Source organism: Heterodontus francisci, chromosome 14 (assembly GCF_036365525.1).
Source record: "Heterodontus francisci isolate sHetFra1 chromosome 14, sHetFra1.hap1, whole genome shotgun sequence".
In the NCBI taxonomy this organism is placed as follows: Eukaryota; Metazoa; Chordata; class Chondrichthyes; order Heterodontiformes; family Heterodontidae; genus Heterodontus; species Heterodontus francisci.
The window spans coordinates 78,669,026-78,689,415 of NC_090384.1; the positions used below are offsets into that span (position 1 = coordinate 78,669,026).

The window sequence follows — 20,390 nt, forward strand, 5'->3', positions numbered from 1 at the left end:
AGAATATATGTTTATTTGAATTTCTCCTTGTATTGTGCAAAGCACATTTATGTTCCTTTTCATAATTTTTATTTTGTAATGTTTTAAATAGTTCTAACATCACTTTTTTTATTCAGAACTAAGTTATTTTACAATGCAGTGAGAGAAACCTCACCAAATGTGACTTTTGCTGATTTCTTTCAAAGCAGATGACTTTGTCAAACACTTCCTGAAATATTTATCTGATTTGAATTGTTGGTTTCACTGGCATGGGTCAGATGTGCTGTGTTGCACATGTGTACTGAAATGTTTGTACAGCCATCTTATAAATGCTCACCACCAAAACCTTGAAAAGGTCTTGTAAATAATCTAGAATTTCTGAAAACCTAGGAATATATGCCATTGCCCCCAGAAGAAGCAGAAAATGGTGAAAATGCAGGCAATGAGGAGCCCAAACTACAGTTTAGTTATGTTGAATGTTTATTATTTGGCTTTCATCAACTTGGAAAGAAGCTTCCTGATTTCCTTACAGCAAAACTCAATGCAGATCGACTAAAGGACTTCAAAATCAGGTGAGATGAATGTTATTTGATGACTTCTTATACTAAAAGCTGTTTCTCTTCTAATCTGTAATAGTAAACAGACTTGATTTGTATTCCTTTGTTTTAGTGTCTAGTCATTTCAAAACGTTTGATTTGATTAGAATTAGTTGCTTTTCTTAAGTTCTAATGAGGAAGATAGTTCAAGCTCTAACTGCATGTGTATATGTGGAGAGCCTGGAGAAGCTGGGGTTGCTCTCCTTAGAGTAGACCAGAGTAAGAGATTTGACAGGTATTCAAAATCATAAAGGCTTTGATAGAGTAAATAAAGATCAACTTTTTCCACTGACAGAAGAATCAGTAGCCACAGGACACAGATTTAAGTTAATTGCTAAAGAACTATAAATAACATGAGGAAATATTTTGCCACACATAAAGTTGTTGATGATCTGAAATATACTGCCTAACAGGGTGGTAGAAGCAGTTTCAGTTGTAACTCGAAAGGAAATTGGATGAATACTTGAAGGGAAAACTTGCAGGGTTATGGTGAAAGGGCAGGTGAGTGAGTCAAGTCATAGCGCTACCAAAGAGTCAGCATAGGCACGATGAGCTGTATGGCCTCCTGTGCCGTATTGTTCTGATTCTATATGTATGCATGCATGTCACTCATAGGATTATCTGTTTCAGCTTGGGTTTGTGGCACCCTATCTGAAGTCTCTTCGGGCCTGTTCTCTCCGTTCGTAGCACCATTGGTGTTCAACTGCCTCGGTCCTGTTCTTTGGAATTCCCTTTCTACACCTCTACTTTTTAAAGAAAAACTTCAAGAGCCATCATTTTGATCAAGCTTTCAGCCACCTCCTTGTTTCTCCTTTCTAGTTTGGCTTTCATTTTTCTTGCATCTGTTTGTGAAGTTGAGTTGATTCCTATATTAAAGGCACTAATAAATGCAAATAGTTTTTCACAGTTGACAGATTATCATTCTATTTCTGGTCAAAACAATGTGGGATAGAAGTTGTACCGTTTCCATTTTTTTCGCAAACTGACGATATAATGCAATCCTATACCAGCTGTCCTTGCAACTTTTCGGAAATTTCCAGTTTATTGTAAATTAAAACATTTTTGGATTGTGGTAGTTCAGTGCCCTGCTCTCTCAAACCCAGTTTATTACCAAAATTTATTTTGCTTGCATCCCATTCAGCAAGATAATTATAGCTAATTACATAGAATATATAGCATAGGATCAAGTCATTTGGTCCAACCAGTCTGTGTCGGCGGTTTTGCTCCACTCGAGCTTCCTGCTATCTTTCCTTACCTAACTATCAGCATATAACTCTCTGTTCCCTTCTCCTGCAAATGCTTATCTAGCCTTTCCTTGAATGTATCTATACTATTTCCCTCAATTTCTCCCTGTGGTAGTGATTTCCACATTCACACCACCCTCCTGATTTTTTTTTTTTGTGATTATCTTATATTGATGGCCTCTTCCCCACAAGTGAAAACACTCTCTTTGGGCTGTATTTTAAGAGTTGGCTGCCGAAATAGGCGGCAGACGTAAAAAATTGCGGCCCACCCGCACGGGCACTGTGTCATGGAGTCGCCGCAATTGCAAACGCAGTGATGGGTGCCGTCAGATGGACAATGGCACGGTCATATGCTGCCACTAATAGTGGTGACACAGATGTCTCAGATGCAGGAGACTGCCTGGATGCTTCACAGTGATGTATGAGATGGGGAGCATTTGACCTCCTTATGGATAGTGGAAGTGCTCAACAATAAGGTGTTGACCGGCATCCCTTGGTCTTTGCTCGCCATATCTGCAATGCCTCCATTATCTCAGTCCTCCCATGTGCATATGTTGCTGCACCTCCTCTGTTTCCATCGTGCAAGCATGTCTTCTGCTCATGTCTCTACTTTTTCTGCATGGCCTCCCCCCCCCCCCCCCCTCTGTATTGCCAAGTAGTGAGTAGCACATCACAGCGATGATGCTTACTACCCTTTCTGGTGAGTAGTGTAGGGCCCCACCTGACGTGTAGGCAGCGGAATCACTTCTTGAGCTTGCCAATGGCCTGCTCGATGGTAGCTCGTGACAAGCCCTGGCAGGCGCTGTATGTCTCCTGCATCGCTGCGTTGTTTCTCACTGGCGTCAGGCGCCATGTCTGCAAGGGGTTGCCCTTCTCCCCAAGACGCCACCCCTGGATCTGAGACTGCAGTGAAGAGCCGTGGCGCAACATGAATGAGTCATGGCAGCTGCCTCTAAAGCAGTCTCACATTTGCAGGAAGCGTTTACTCTGGTTACATACTAGCTGCATGGTAAGTGTGTATACACCCTGTCTATTCAGGAATGAGGCTGATTATCCGATTGGAACCTTGATAACCACATCCGTTCAGTCAGTGAACCCATGCACCTGTGGGACTCCCTCGATGGCCCTTTGCGACTGACCCTCAGGGTGTGTGCCGAAGCGCACACATCCAGCAACCCTCCTGTACAAGGCATCGCTGACTTCCCTGATGTGCACAGGCGACTGAAACGCCACACAGTTAGCTGGTGGGTTCCTGGAATGATGCTGAGGCACAGAAGGTAAGAGCCGCAGTTACTTTGAGGGCAACATGCAGAGGGTTTCCATCCAACCCCATTGCAGCTCATCATTCAGCGGGGCACAGAGAGGCGCTCACGCCTCTCTGGACATTTGCAGCCACCTCTAACACTGGCGATCCGACATGTGCAGGCATGTCATGCGGGGCCTGTAGAGTCGCTGTCTTCTGACTTTGAAAGCGCCTTGGTGGCTGCTGTTCACTTTCATGAGGTTCCACGTGGGCTGTGCCTCCGGCAGATATGTCTCCTCACGGCACTTGCGTCAAGAGATACAGGATGGACCAGCCCCATCTGAACGCTGCAGGTGAACTCTCTGCATTCACTAGATCAATGGCATCTATCAGGGCACACAGTGATGTTCACTGTTGCTTCAGCTGCTTTCCAGCATCACCTATATGGTATGACATGACATCGCCCATACTAGCTTGGAATGTCAGCGGGACAGCATGAACACGCATGTTACTGAAGTTGCGAGGATGCAACCATCAGCCTCATGACTGACCCAAGATCATTATTAGCCCATACTCCACACTGGAGGGGTCATGTAGTGCTATTGCTCCCCCCTCCCTCAAACAGTGTTGGCAGGGTCAACTCCTTTCACCACCACACCAAACGCTCACTTGCGCACAATCAACACCTTTATAGTAGAAGGGCACAGGATCCCTCCCTCCCCTCATGCAGAGTAAGGTCCCATCCATTGGAGACCCCCACCCACCTCCATTCGCCTGTTTCGAGGCTGCCTGCTTTTTACAAATGTGGATGTGATGGCATGTGAGTACCGCACATCTGAATGAAGATTGGAACCTGCTTCCTGCATCGCTGCGGCCTGCATACTAAGTACCAATTAGCATATAATAATGCAGGTCCTGTCGCCGAATGATGGGGCGGCTGCAATGCGGCCTCTCCATGGACAAGATGACAAATAAACTTGCAGAATGGGCGTATGAATTTCAACATAGATCACGCTAATCTATGTTGAAATTCATACGCCCATTCTGCAAGTTTATTTGTCATCTTGTAATTTGTTGCAATCCTCCTCAATGTTGACTAAAACACAAAGGGGTGGGTTTGAATTTTGGTCTGAGCTGAAAGAACAGTCCAGAATATATTGTGTTACCCAGTCCCCTCTAAGTTTAATTGTGTAATTTTATGTTTAGATTGCAGTATTTTGCAAGAGGTTTACAAGTTTACATCAGACAGCTACGTCTTGCTCTGCAAGGAAAAACAGGTGAAGCTTTGAAAACAGAAGAGGTATGTATCCCAGCATATTGGTGGTCTTTCAGACTTAAATAATGAGGCAGCTGGGAACAAGTTACATAATTTAACACTGTATAGTTACTGAAAGTGCCTCTTGGGGGCAGAATTGTGACATTTTTATCCGTGTTTTGGGATATATATCCAAATGAGACTTTCATATTTTATACATAGTGCTGTTTCTTTTCCACAGAACAAAATTAAAGTTGTTGCATTGAAGATAACTAATAACATTAATGTTCTCATCAAGGTAATCATTTTTAACTATTGATTGTGACTTCTGCACAAGGGGCAATTGTTTGTTATTTTGGGATTTTGTGCAGCCAAAAATGTATGCCATCATGGTTACCTACAAAGTTTGGTCCTATTTAAAATGCTGTCATATCATGCAATTCCCACAAATGACCCCTGTTTATAAAAAAAAATGTGACTGACAGAAGCTACAGCGTTGTACTATAATGTGCAAATATCTGTCTAGTATAGATGGAAAATTTTAAATGCTGTTACTTAATACTTGGAAACATATATACTTTTGTATAGTTAGCCAAATATCTGGATGACAGAGACTCAGGTGGAGAAAGCTGGGCTGAAAGCATTGTATAACCTACACATTTTTTTTTGTTAGGATCTGTTCCACAATCCTCCCTCTTATAAAAGCACAGTCACCCTTTCTTGGAAGCCTGTACAGAAGGTTGAAGGAGGGTAAGTTTATCCCTGTATCTTCTAATATTGTATACTATCAGTTCTCACTGATAAGCTAATCCTAAGAAACTGCAGTGATAACTCAGGATTTGAAAAAATCTTTCATATCACTGCTGAGGTCCTGAGCCCTAAAACTTGAATGGTCATTGATTATTACCATTAACATTCTGTTGCATGCCTTTGAGAACCTGAAGGGAAAGAAAGCAACTAGTACAAGTCAGCCCAAACTTTCCTTTCATTCCCTTTCAAAGCTTGGTATACTCATTTCCTGAGTTAGATATTTTTACGGAAGTGATCATGACCAAAGAGGCTGACTTTTTTTTTAATGTTCTTAAAATTATCAACAGTTGTGCTCTTGTAACTTTGTTCAAGGTCCACATGTAGAATTCATATACCAAACCACTTCCATTCCATATCAATCTACTAAAGAAAGAGATTTGCATTTATAAAGCGCCTTCTAGTATTTCTCAGACTTCACATACAATGAATTAGTTTTCAAGATGGTGTGTGTTAACATAAACCCAGCAGCCATTATAAGCATAACTAGATTTCTGAAAACATTAATATCCAGCTAGTCTATTTTGGTGGTGTTAATTGAGAAATTTTGAATAGAACACTGGAGAACTTGCCAATTTCCCTTTTGAATAGTACTATTGGTTCTTTCATGTTCACCTGATGTTTCGCTCAAAGAATGGCACTTTCAACAATGCAGCCCTCGTTTACTATGTATCGGAGGGTTGATTTTAGATTTCGAAATGTGACTTGAACCAAAAACCTTTGACCTAAAGGCAAAAGTACTATTAACTGAGCCAAGCTGGCAATTATAACAGAAAATGCTGGAAGTACTCCAGGCTAGGAAGCACCTGTGAAGCGAACAGACAAGTTGATCCATCAGACATGGTCGCCTCATAAGGGTCCACATCTGAAGCGTTGTCATGTCTATTCTTCCTGCAGATATTGTTTGGCCTGAGATGTTTCCAACTTTTTCGGATTTCCAACTTTTTTTTGTTTATACTGACCATATAGCCCTGAAGTGTACCTGCAGTGTTTCCAATTACTTGTTTTCACTGTCCTGTGTGGCTTTCTTAGCTAACTTGCTTAACTTTTTTATTTTTTTTAAAAAAAGAATTGAATATTTATCTGAATAAAACTGTTATGTAAGGACTTTTCTGATAATTTGGGGTACCAAGATTGCAAATTAGATGGGTGCTTTAATTTCATGATCTTAGAATATCATGACTTAGCAAAATTGGCATAAAGAACATAAATAGGAGCAAGGGTAGGCCATTCGGCCCCTCAAGCTTGTCCCGCCGTTCAGTAAGATCATGGCTGATCAGCTGCAGACCTCGACTTCTCTTGCGTGCCAGCTCCTCATAGGCCTCGACACTCTGATATTTCAAAAATCTATCTACCTCCTCTTTAAATACTTTCAGTGATCTAGCCTCCACAACTCCCTGGGGTAGAGAATTCCAGACATTCACTACCCTCTGAGAGAAGAAATTCCTTTGCATCTCAATTTTAAATGAGTGTCCCCTTATTCTGTAACTGTGTCCCTTGGTTTGAGATTCCCCCACTAGTATAAGAACATAAGAAATGTTCTTTTTGTTCTTGCTTAAATTATGGCACATACTGTTGAAGGGAATGTGGCGGTCTGAATAAGAACCTGGCTAAAGAACAGGCGAGATATAAACCATGATTTCTCAGTGTTGGAGCCTTGGGTTTTTTACATGGTCTGTACTCTGGTCTAGACAACAAAATATCAAACTTTGCAAATGGCACATACTGGAAGTAAAATTAATCTAAGGGCATTGAGTGACTTTACGACAACATAGAAAAGTTGGTAGATTGAGAAAATGTCAGGAGAGATATGAGGCAATACATTTTGGGAGGGAATAGGGAGAGGAAATAGACCAAATAAAACTTCAAAAAGTAGGAAGAGCAAATGATTTGAGAAGTCAGATACACATCTTTTAAAGTGAGAGAACAAGTTAATGCTGTTTTTCTTTATAAAAAAGCATATATCGGATCCTAGGTTTTATAAAAGAGACATAGACTATAAATGGAAAGTAGTAATGATAAATCGATGGTTAGGGAGTTTTGGGCACCCTACTGGAAAGGATTTCAAGGCCATAGAGAGAGTACGGAAGAGATTTACTAAGCTAAAAGTGGGGATGAGAGACTTGTTAATGAGGGGAAAGTAGAGAACCTGAGGCTTTTTCTCTGGAACAGAGAAGGATAAGAGCAGGTAATAGAAGAACAAAGGAAGATGTTAAACCTGTGTAGGAAATTTCAGAGGGTATAGGGAAAGGGTATTGTAAGCGGACTAAATGGAGAAAACCAACCCAGATGCAATGAGCCAAATGCTGCACTGATTCTTGTTATGAATGTGCTTCCATTTTTAAAAATATTTTTTGAGGACTGTGTGGGACCTTTACCAGAGGCCAATTCCCTTGAAAACAATTTCTACTAAGGTAGTGGTAGAGAAGATGACCCAGTCCTTCACTCGATATGGATTACCGATTTGAGTTTCACTTGGATCAAGGTTCCAATTTTATCTCTAAAATTTTTCAGGAAGTTATGAGTAATCTGTGTATAATACAGTTGAAGTCCTCAGCATACCACCCACAGACACAAGGGACTTTAAAATAGTACCATCAGACCCTCAAAACGATGATCAGGCATATTGTCATAAATATCCCCATGATTGGGACAAAGGGATGGAATTTCTTTTGTTTGTCACCAGGGATTCACTTTAATGAGTCTACTGGTTTTAGTCCTTTTGAATTGGTTTGTGGACATGTGGTAAGAACATACAAATTAGGAGCAGAAGCAGGCCATTCAGCCCCTCGAGCCTGATTCGCCATTCAATAACATCATGGCTGATCTGTTTGTGTTTCGAATTCCATATTCCCATCTATTCCCAATAACCCTTGGTTCCCTTGCCTAACCAGAATCTATCTCCGCCTTAATATTCAATGACCCCGTCTTCTCCACCTACTGAGGCAGAGAGTTCCAAAGTCGCACAACCCTCAGAGAAAAAATTTCTCTTCATCTCTGTCCTAAAAGGGCGACGCCTAATTTTAAAACAGTGCCGGCGGGGGAGCTGGTTGGAGTCATACCTAGCACAAAGGAAGGTGGTTGTGGTTGTTGGAGGTCAATCATCTGAGCTCCAGGACATCACGGCAGGAGTTCCTCAGGGTAGTGTCCTAGGCCCAACCATCTTCAGCTGCTTCATCAATGACCTTCCTTCAGTCATAAGGTCAGAAGTGGGGATGTTCGCTGATGATTGCACAATGTTCAGCACCATTTGCAACGCCTCAGATACTGAAGCAGTCCGTGTAGAAATGCAGCAAGACCTGGAAAATATCCAGGCTTGGACTGATAAGTGGCAAGTAACATTCATGCTGCCCAGGTGCCAGGCAATGACTATCTCCAACAAGCAAGGATCTAACCATCTCCTCTTGACATTCAATAGCATTACGATCACTAAATCCCCCGCTATCAACATCCTAGGGGTTACCATTGACCAGATACTGAACTGGAGTAGCCATATAAATACCGTGGCTACAAGAGCAAGTCAGAGGCTAGGAATCCTGTGGTGAGTAACACACCTCCTGACTCCCCAAAGCCTGTCCACCATCTGGAAGGCACAAGTCAGGAGTGTGATGGAATACTCTCCACTTGCCTGGATGAGCGCAGCTCCAACAACAATCAATAAGTTCGATACCATCCAGGACAAAGCAGCCTGCTTGATTGGCACCCCATCTACAAACATTCACTCCATCCTCCACCGACGCACAGTGGCAGCAGTGTGTACCATCTACAAGATGCACTGCAGCAACACACCAAGGCTCCTTAAACAGCACCTTCTAAACCTGTGACTTCTACCAACTGGAAGGACAAAGGCAGCAAATGCATGGGAACACCACCACCTGCAAATTCCCTCCAAGTCACAAACCATCCTGACTTGGAACTATATCGCCATTACTTCACTGTCGCTGGGTCAAAATCCTGGAACTCCCTTCCTAATAGCACTGTGGGTGTGTCTACCTCACATGAACTGCAGCGGTTCAAGAAAGCAGCTCACTGCCACCTTCTCGAGGGCAATTAAGGTTGGGCAATAAATGCTGTCCTAGCCAGCGATGCCCACATCCCATGAAAAAATTTTTTAAAAATTGGTTAAACATGATTTCCTGTTCACAAAATCATTCTATTACCGATTACCTTGAGTTTTTCCAAGTGTCCAGCTACAACCTCCTCAATCGATTCTAACACCTCCCCATGACCGACGTCAAGCTAACTGGCCTATAGTTACCTGTTTTCTGCCTCCCCCCACTTCTTGAATAGAAGGGTTATATTTGCTACTTTCCAGTCTGATGGAACCTTGCCAGAATCTGGCAAATTTTGAAAAATTAGCACCAACACATCTACCTCATTAGCCACCTCTTTTAAAGCCCTAGGATGAAGTCCATCAGGACCCAGGGACTTGTCAGCCAGCAGTTTGGTCAGTATCGCTTCCCTGGTGATTGTAATTTCACCAAGTTCCTCTCTTCCACCTCCTAATTTACAGCTATTGCCGGAATGGTTTTTTGTATCCTCTATAGTGAAGATAGAAGCACAGTATTTGTTCATTGCAAGTGCCATTTCCTCATCATCTATTATTAGCTCCCCATTCTCACTCTCTGGAAAACCAACACTCACTTAACTTACTCTTTTCCTTTCTAAATACCTGTAAAAGCTCTTGCTATCCGTTTTTATATTTCTAGCTAGCTTCCTCTCATACTCTTAATTTCTTTCTCCTGATTAACCTTTTAGTCATTTTCTGCCATTCTTTATATTCATATTTATATTTAATGAAGGATGTGATTGCATTGGTGGTTCACGGGAAGTTGACCAGATTGATAACTGGAATGCGTGGATTGTCTTATGAGGAAAGGTTGGACAGACTGGGCTTGTTTTCACTGGAGTTTAGAAGCGTGAGGGGAGACTTGATTGAAGTTTCTAAGATCCTGAACGGTCTTGACAAGGTGGATGTGGATAGGATGTTTCCTTTTGTGAGTGAGTCCAGAAATAAGGGGCACTGCTTTAAAATTAGAGGTCACCCTTTTAGGACAGAGACGAGAAATCTTTTGAGGGTTGTGCGACTTTGGAGCTCTGCCTCAGAAGGTGGAGGCGGGGTCATTGAATAATTTTAAGCCGGGGGTAGATGGATTCTTGTTGGGCAAGGGAGTCAAAGGTTATCAGGGATGGATGGGAGTGTGGCATTTGAGGCACAAACAGATCACCATGATCTTATTGAATGATGGAGCAGGCTAGAGGGGCTGAATGGCCTACTTCTCCTAATTCGTGTCTTGGTATTCTGACCAATCATCTGAACTGCCACTCATCTTTGCGCAATTTTAGGCCTTTTCCTTAAGTTTGATGCTTTCCTTAGCTTCTTGAGTTAACCACGGATGGTGGGTCCTCCCCTTAGAATTTACTTTTGTAGTAAGAATATACTTTGAGTATTCTGAAATATCATCCTAAATGTCTGCCACTGCTTCTCTATTGATCTCTCTCCAAGCCTAGTAACCCAGTTCACTTCAGCTAGCTCAGCTTTCATGCCCACATAGCTGCCCTTTTTTAAATGTAAAATACTAGTCTTAGACCCACTCTTCTCTCTTTCAAACTGGATGTAAAATTCAATCATATTATGGTCGCTGCTACCTAGAGGTGCCTGTACTCTGAGGTCATTAATTAATCCTGTCACATTACACAATACCAAGTCGCATGTAACCAGCTCACTGGTTGGTTCCAGAACATGCTGCTCTAAGAAACTATCTCGAAAGCATTCTATGAACTCATTCAAGCTACTATTGCCAGTCTGATTTTTCCCAGTTTATGTGTAGATTAAAATCACCCATGATTGTTGCCGTCCCTTTATCACAAGCACCCAATATTTCTCGTATACTTTGTCCTACATTGTGATTACTGTTCGGGGGCCTGTAGATGACTCCCGCTAGTGACTTCTTTCCCCTACTCTTCCTCATCCCCGCCCAAACCGATTTCCAAATCCTGATCTCCCGAACCAAGGTCATCTCTAACTATTGCACCAGTGCTATCCTTGATTAATAGTGCTACCCCTCCACATTTACCTAGCTTCCTATTCTTCTTGAATGCCACATACCCCTCAATATTCAGGACCAATCCTTGTCATTCTGCAGCCACGTCTCCGTAATGGCTATCAGATCATATTTATTTACTTCAATGTACTTCAGTTTGTCTACTTTGTTATGAATGCTACATGCATTCAGATACAGAGCCTTTAGTTTTTAGAGATACAGCACTGAAACAGGCCCTTCAGCCCACCGAGTCTGTGCCGAACATCAACCACCCATTTATACTAATCCTACACTAATCCCATATTCCTACCAAACATCCCCACCTGTCCCTATATTTCCCTACCACCTACCTATACTAGTGACAATTTATAATGGCCAATTTACCTATCAACCTGCAAGTCTTTTGGCTTGTGGGAGGAAACCGGAGCACCCGGAGAAAACCCACGCAGACACAGGGAGAACTTGCAAACTCCACACAGACAGTACCCGGAATCGAACCCGGGTCCCTGGAGCTGTGAGGCTGCGGTGCTAACCACTGCGCCACTGTGCCGCCCATAAGTTCTGTCTTTTTGTTATCTTTGTAACATCTAGTTTTGACTGGTATGTTCTTAGGGTTTTTTTTCTCTCTATCCCTTACTGCCATTCTCCGACCGTCATTTCCCATATTATATTCTGCTCTCCTGCCTTGACTCTACCCCTTGATTTGCTGCAGCTATTCAAGCTTGATCCCTCACCTCCCTTCCCCCCCCCCCCCCCCCCCAGCCGTTTAGTTTAAAGCCCTCTGTACTTCCCTAGTTATACCGTTTGCTAGAACACTGGTCCCAGCACAGTTCAGGTGCAGACCGTCCCAACGGTATAGCCCCCACTTGCCCCAGTCCTCTGAAACTAATCAAAGAAAGGTTTTTAGAACAGAGGGACGAATCTTCCGTGTTAGGTTTTGTATCAGTGTTCTGGGAGCGACTCATAAGAGCCTGCAAAGTGTCTCAGATAGTATTACTGCCTTTAAGGGTGGGGTCAGTCAGCGCAAACTGTACTCCACCTTAAAGCACCACTGCACAGACAGGAAGGAAATGCATCCACCCCAACTATAACTCCACAAGTAAGTCCTGGAGCGACAGGAAAAGGGCGAAAACGGCAGGTGCACGATGGCACACTGGCAGCCGCAGTTCCAATCCTGCATGCAGGCAGCTCAGGATATTGTTTGTTTTGATGCTGACCTAGAGACGACATCACCCGGTAGCACCCTGAGCAACCAAGCAGCCTTTTTGAAGGACAGCGCACGGCTTGCTCCGAAATTGGAGAGGGGCCTAGAAAAGGTGGCCGAAACAAATGCTTGTCTCCCTACCACCCAGTTGGCTTTCCGCGGTCAATTGGCATCTCATAATGCGATCAAGCTACAACAGCGAAGGAAACGCGAACTTCTAACCTCGCTTCAAAAGGTGGGAAAAGAAGAAAAATTCTGAAACTCGCCTGCTGGAACGTGAGAACAATGCTCGAGTCTGGTGATAATTGCCAACTCCAATGATGCTCAGCTCTGGTGGCCCATAAGTTAGCCAGACTAGACATTAATATAGCGGCTATGAATGAGGTCTGCATCTCAGAGCAAGGCAGCCGAACAGAACGCAGCGCTGGCTACATCCTCTATTGGCCAGGTAGACCTCAAGGTGAACAACGCCTGTTCGGTGTCAGCTTCCTGGTGAAGAAGACTATTACCACTAAACTTTCAAGCCTGCCAATAGGCCATTCTGAACGCATCATGTCCCTGCACCTTCCCCTCCAAGACCAGCAGCATACAACTCTAATCAGCGTTTATGCTCCAACCCTGAAGGGTAACCCAACTGACTAGATAAGTTCTACACAGATCTCCGTGAACTCATCTAGAATGCACCTCCCAAGGACAAAATTGTCATCCTTGCCGATTTCAATGCCAGAGTGGGCCATGACAGCCTGGCAATGGAAAGGCGTGCTCGGAAACCATGGAGTTGGAAACTAATGAAAACAGACATTTACTCTTGGAGCTCTGCAGAAAAGCAGCTGTCCATAACCAACACCTTCTTTCAACAAAAAGACCGTTTCAAGACCACATGGAAGCATCCCCACTCTAAACACTGGCACCCGATCGGTTACAATCTTGGTGCGCCAGTGTGACCTAAAGGACGTCCTGCATACTGGGGTCATGCCCAGTGCTGGTTGACCTACAGACCACCGGCTCGTTCGTTCAAAGCTGAACTTCCACTTCAAGCCTAAGCCCAAGAACAGGCCTAGAGAGGACCCATCAAAGAAATTTCGAGACAGCAACCTGCAAACCTCATCTTGTAGAGATAGATAGCAAGCAACCTTACAGACTGGACTGGAACATCCTGATGTCACTGCTGATTCCACTCCAGAACAACTCTGGGAACACTGCAAAGCTGCAGTGCTGGATACTTCCAACGAGATCATCAGACCCAGCACCAAGAAAAATAGGGACTGGTTTGATGAAAATGACAAGGAAATTCAAGATCTGCTAAAAAAAAAAAATAAAAGGTCAGCTCATCAGGCTCACCTGGCTCAGCCGTCCAGCCAAGAGAAAAAGACAGCCTACTGTCAAGCATGCAGCTCCCTTCAGTGTAAACTGAGGAACATCCAAAATGACAGGTGGACCGCACTTGCGGAAAAAAACTCAACTGTACGCTGGTGACATGAGTTTCTATGAAGCACTAAAATCTGTCTATGGACCAGCACATCAAACCCAAAACCCCCTGAGGAGCGCCGACAAGGAGTCATTCCTGGATCACTTTGAAACTCTTCAGCGCCAAGTGCACAGTGCATGATACTGCCATCAATCGCATCCAACAACAGCCTGTCAAAGAAGAACTGGATGAGAGCCCAACTCTGGAGGATAAAGAACAACAAAGCCCCCAGAGCTGGTGAAATTCCACCCGAAGCCTGTATAGCATGGTGGCCCTACCCTATACACTGAGCTCCATGAGTTTTTCACTGCCTTCTGGGAACAAGGCAGGATTCCACGGGATCTTCGTTATCACCTTGTACAAAAACAAAGGAGGAAAATCAGACTGCTCCAACAACCGTGGGATCACCCTCCTTTCTATTGCTGGGAGGATCCTGGCTAGAATACTTCTGAACAGGCTTGTGCCTACCATTGCGGAAGAAAACCTCCCAGAAAGCTAGTATGGTTTCAGAGCAAACCGAGGTACCACAGACATGGTATTTGCATTCAGGCAATTACAAGGAAAGTGTTCTGAGCAAAACAAAGGCCTGTATGTCACTTTCGTAGACCTCATCAAGGCATTCGACACTGAGCAGAGATGGACTTTGGAAAATCCTTGAAAAACTTAGATGCCCAACCAGGCTCTTGGCCATGGTGAAGCAGTTTCATGAAAATCAGTACGAACAAGTCAAGCAAAACAGCGACACCTTGAGTGCCTTCTGTATTTCCAGTGGTCTGAAACCGGGATGTGTGCTGGCTCCGACCTTATTCACCATCTTTTTCAGCATGATGCTGCAGCAGGCAATGGAAGACCTTGAGGGAGTTTACGTATGCTTCCGGATTGATGGAGACTTTTTCAACCTCAGGCATTTTCAGGGTCACACAAAGACGCAAGAAAAACGCGTCCGTGAATTTCTTTTTGCCAATGACTGTGCTCTCCTGGCCTACAGTCAGTCAGACCTGCAACGTATAACACATTTTTCCGAGGCAGCACAACTCTTCGGACTAAAAACCAGTTTAAAGAAAATTGAAGTCCTGCATCAGCCTGCACTCTAAGAGAAAGATAGATCACCAAGCTTTGCCATCAAGGGAACTGAGCTGAATGCTGTCAAGCAATTTACTTACAGGTGTTTGGGGAGCGTCATCTTGTTTGCCACCATAGACAAGAAAGTGGACATTAGGCTTTCAGAAGCAAACAGAACATTCGGCAGACTGTATAAACGTATGTGGAGCAACCACAGCCTCAGAGTATAGACCAAACTCAATGTACAAAGCCGCAGTCTTCACCACCCCTCTATGGCGTCGAGTCATAGATCCTTTTCCACCATCATGTATGCCTTCTAGAGTGCTTCCATCAATGCTGCCTCCGCAGCATCCTCAAGATCCACTGGCAGGGCCACATCACAAAAATCGAAGTCCTGGAATCAGCCAACATCACCAGCATCGAGGCCATCCTCCTGCAAAACCAACTGCGTGGGCGGGTCACATTGCCCAGATGGACAACAGTCACCTGCCCAAGATCGTGTTGTATGGTGAGCTGACCGCTGCTAAAAGGAGCAGAGGGGCCCCAAGCAAACGTTTCAAGGACACCCTGAAGAAGTCCCTCTGTGTGCCACATCGACCATCGCCAGTGGGAAATGCAGGCCATAGATAATGATGCCTGGAAATGCTACATCAGGAGTGCTACGGACACCTTTGAGACTGAGCAAAGAACCAGCATGAAGGAGAAAAGGAGGAGAAGGATCGATCCAATTGCCCCCAGCAGCAACTACACCTTCACTTGTACCTGCTGAGGGAGAATCTACCGTTCACAGGTAGGCCTGACCCGCCACTAGCGGGCCTGCAACTGATGACTACAACCTTTTCAAAATTTTCCTCCGTCAAGAAATGCCAAGAATTACTGTCTTTATAGGCTAAACCCCTGAAAGCACGTTTCAGTGGACCATATAGAGTAGTCAAAAGGATTGGTAAAGTAAATTATTTGACACCCCAGGTCGCCGCAAAACTAATCGGCTATGTCACATCAATGTGTTGATGTATATCACCGCCAGGAGGAAAATGAGCAAGAACAGGTACGTCAGGTAATAGGGACAGTGTAGGATGAAAGGGATAGTAAGGATGAGGCAGAAGGAAGCTTAGGCAATTCTCAGACTGAACCTCCTACTATCTGGTTAGCTGATATTGAATTGTTAGGGAGATTAGACACTTTTTCTTTTCTTTTGGGCCTCCTTATCTCGAGAGACAATGGATACGCGCCTGGAGGTGGTCAGTGGTTTGTGAAGCAGCGCCTGGAGTGGCTATAAAGGCCAATTCTGGAGTGACAGGCTCTTCCACAGGTGCTGCAGAGAAATTTGTTTGTCGGGGCTGTTGCACAGTTGGCTCTCCCCTTGCGCCTCTGTCTTTTTTCCTGCCAACTACTAAGTCTCTTCGACTCGCCACAATTTAGCCCTGTCTTTATGGCTGCCATTTTGATATTGAATTGTTAGGGAGATTAGACACTATGACTTCGTATTTAGATGCAGAACAACGAGAAGACCTAACAAGGCTATTCGCAGCATTTAAAGGAGTCTGTTGGGACAAACCAGGATGTACAACCTTAGCCATACATGATGTGGCTGTAGGAGAATCCTATCCTATAAAACAGCAATCTTATCGTTTAGGTCCAGAGGAACAGGTCAAGGTGAAAGCAGAAATCCAATACATGTTGGAAAACCACCTAATTGAACCCAGTCAAAGCAGTTGGAGGTCCCCAGTGGTGGTGTGGCCTAAGCCTGATGGTTCAACTAGATTTTACTTAGACTACAGAAAGGTTAATGCAGAAACAAAGGCAGACTCCTACCCAATTCCTCGCTTGGAAGATAGTATTGACAGAGTGGGCAGTGCCACATTTCTTACCAAAATAGATTTGTTAAACGGATACTGGCAGCTTCCTTCAACACCACGAGCTAAAGAAATGTTGGTCTTTTCCAATGCCGAGTGATGCCATTCAGGCTTAAAAAATGCCCCAGCAACTTTCCAGAGACGAATGAGCCAAGTGGTAGCCAGTGTTCCTAACTCTGTGGTTTACCTTGATGAGCTGGTATACAGTGACACTTGGAAGGACCAATTGGAATAATTAGAAGCTCTATTTTCAAAATTACTGTTGGCTGATTTGGTGATAAAACTTGCCAAAAGTGAATTTGCAAAAGCGTAGGTAACCTACCTAGGGCGTATAGTAGGGCAAAGACAAGTGTTGCCAAGAACAGTAAAAGTACAAGCATTAATGGAGTTCCCTGCCCCTAAGACTAAATGAGAAACCATGAGGTTTTTGGGATGTGTGGTTTCCAGTGTAAGTTTGTACCAAATTTAAGCGCTATAGCTGCTCCAGTGGCGGATTTGATGCACAAAAAGAAAGCCAAGGTAGTGTGGTCAGTACAGTGCCAAGTATCTTTTGAGAGGCTGAAATCCATTTCGATCAATGGGGCTGCCCCAAATTTCACTAATCCCTTCCAGTTAGCAATTGATGCTAGTGACTTGGGGTCGGTGCAGTCCTGTTACAAGAAGATGAATCAGGCATAAAAAGGTCAGTGGGGTACTTTTCCAGGAAGCTAAATCGACACCAAAACAGATACTCTACAGGTAGAAAAAGAAACCCTGGGCTTACTACGAGCTCTTAAACATTTTGAAGTATATGTCAGCCACGACTTCAAAAAGACACTTATATACTGATCATAATCCCCTAGCCTTTGTGGAAAAATTCAAAAACCAGAATGCCAGACTATTTCGATGGAGTTTACTATTGCAGCCCTATCACTTAAATATTATCCATATTGAGGGAAGAAACAGTGTAATTGCTGACGCTTTGTCTAGAATATAACCTTCCTCTGAGTTAACTGAATACAAAGATGATGCAGGGCATAACGTTGTTAGTTACATGTAAAGAGTGAATGGAAATAAGTGTGTAAATGTGTTTTTTTTTCCACTCTTTGTAATGTAATGCATTTAAAAATGGTGTTTGATTCCTCCAAGAATGGAGGTGTTATGAAAATGCTTCCATTTGTTGAAGCATTTTTTGAGGACTCATGTTTAAAAATTGTGGAAATTGGTTCATTTGAAAGACTGATGAGATTCCATAGATGCTGGACTTTTATTTTCAAAAGGTTCACTGAAAGGACTTGGGACTTTGTTTAAAAAAAACAAACCCTTACTGGAAGTCACATGTCTTTAGCTAAGTAAACAGGAGCCTTGATGACTATGGGAGTTGTTTACAGAGAAGTGACATGTCAAGATTTATGGTGGTCTAAGAGTTAGTTTCATTTTTGGAAAATGTTTTGAATCAGTTGGGGGGGGGTGGGGGGGGGGGTGGTATGCCTGCTAAGAGAGAAACCACCAGTTCATCCTTTTTCCACCTCTTTGAGAAACCCTGAGGATCCACTGATAGCTGAAACCCCTGATGCAGTGATTCCCCTGAAAAGCCTGCCAGATTAATCCTCGAAGTCACCTGAAAAGAACTGCTCCAAAAAGATCCCAGTGATAGCGATCTACACTTATTTGGATGCCAGAATAAAGCACCAACTGGGAACATACTGTCTCTTCTCCTTTTCCTTCAAGAATTAACAAGTATTTGGCCAAAGTATTTTTTTTAACTTTTTTGTAGGGATCTCTCTGCAGAGAAAACTTCTTTATTTTTTCCTTAACTGCTGTTGGTGTGCGTGCGTGTGTGTGTTAATTTAGAAGGGAACTTTCATATTTCAACCTGTGATAATAAGCTTTGCATCTTTATTGGATAAGTCTTGTTTTATAATAAATTAATAATTTTGTTTATTAAAGAAACCTGGTTGGTGGATTTTATTCTTAAACTAAAATAGATAAAGTATATAATTGGCCATATCAGTAACTGGGTAAAACATTTAAATATATGTTGTGACCCATGGAGAAGTGGAACTAGAGAAAGACAGTGCACTTCTCCAGCCTTGGTCGTAACATTATACAAAATTTTGATTGTTTACAAAATAGGGAGAGGTAACTGGGAGGTTTTTAAAAAATGACGACCAAATGGTCTGTTTTTGTGATGTTGATTGAGGGGTAAATACTGACCAGGCCACCAGGGGTAATTGCCCTGCTGTTCAAAATAATGCCATGGGATCTTTTATGTCCACCTGAGAGGACAGATTGAACTTTGGTTTAATGTCTCATCTGAACAATGGCACCTCCAACAGTGCAATTCACCCTTAGTACTGCACTGGAGTGTCAACCTTAGATTTTTCTGCTCAAGTCCTGGAGTGGGACTTGAACCCACAATCTTCTGACTCATAGGCAAGACTGCTACCAACTCAGCAAAACTGATGCTTAAAATGGCAAATGTACTGAACTCTTTGCATCTGACTTGTACAAGGTTAAAAAAGGCACAACTTACAGACATCTATTTCTGATACCTATCCATCACATTGCAACAACTTGCTTAAGATGCAAATAAGTTTGTTCTCCACACCAATCCCCCTCCAAAATACCTCTGCCTCAGTTATTGCATCTCTTGCATGCACAAAATTTGGCATCAAGAATAGACCCAGTCTGCAAAAAGAAAGGCAAGCATGTGCAGGAGAGAAGTTGTTGCAGGCATTTGCAACATTTTAAGTTATTTTGAGTAGGTTTGCAGTGATCTTCAGAATTGTGTAATTTATGAATGTTATTTTTAGTTTTATACAGTGATTTTAAGATGGCTTTTGATCATTTTTCTTCAGTATGGAGGGCTATGTTGTTGATTTAGCAGCTTTCCTTCCTGGCTGGTGAATGGAAGCCATTTTTGTTTGCCGTGCCTTTAGTTTAATATTTAAACTAGACAGTATGCTGATAGGTACTTCAGCCAACTATTTTTCTTACCCTACGTTCACTTTGAAATGTAACACCCTATGGATATGAACTTATGTACAAAATTTTTATATTAAAATTATATTTAGTTTAATTTAGTACTTCAAGATTAATAACTTGATTGTTTTTTGAACTGTACAATATGAGCTGACAAGAGCAGGAACTTCCCTAGAGCTGCAGGTAGTCCAAGGGTAAAAGATAGGTGACTCTGATAGCAAAGCACTTCATAGTTTCTGTCTTAACCTAATGTTTCTTTATGTAATTGAGTAGCTTTATTTAGTAGAAGTAACTTTAAAGATAATCTCTCTGATTTTAATAGTCAAAAGCGAATGGCTGAGGAAAACACTTCATCCCCTCCCAAGAAACAACCTCCAGCACAAAAGCGGGATACCCGGCAGATTTACAATCCACCTAGTGGCAAATACAGCAGTAATCTTGGTAACTTCTCATATGGTAAGCTATGTAAAGCAAATTGGAGATTTGGGCAATTTAATTTTTCTGTGGTGATGTAACAGGTTGAACAGTACCAATGATAGAATATGGGTTTGTCTGTAATCCACAGTGCTATTAAGTTTCTTATCTGTGTTGTTGCTGTGGGGAAAAAAAGTGTTTCATCATTGTGGCAGGGGAAGGCAACACTGCGTAGTGCTCACCCACCACTTGGT

At 43.0% G+C, this 20,390-nt stretch overlaps 1 protein-coding gene across 1 annotated transcript in view; it reads left to right on the forward strand.

Moving 5' to 3' along the window:
- api5 (apoptosis inhibitor 5) overlaps positions 1-20,390 on the forward strand; it is a 54,284-nt gene that overhangs the window by 20,514 nt on the left and 13,380 nt on the right. Inside the window, exons 9-13 of the mRNA XM_068046448.1 lie at positions 370-551; positions 4,269-4,362; positions 4,559-4,615; positions 4,991-5,067; positions 20,045-20,178. Of these exons, the coding sequence (XP_067902549.1) occupies positions 370-551; positions 4,269-4,362; positions 4,559-4,615; positions 4,991-5,067; positions 20,045-20,178 (544 nt within the window). The remainder of the gene's footprint in view (positions 1-369; positions 552-4,268; positions 4,363-4,558; positions 4,616-4,990; positions 5,068-20,044; positions 20,179-20,390) is intronic.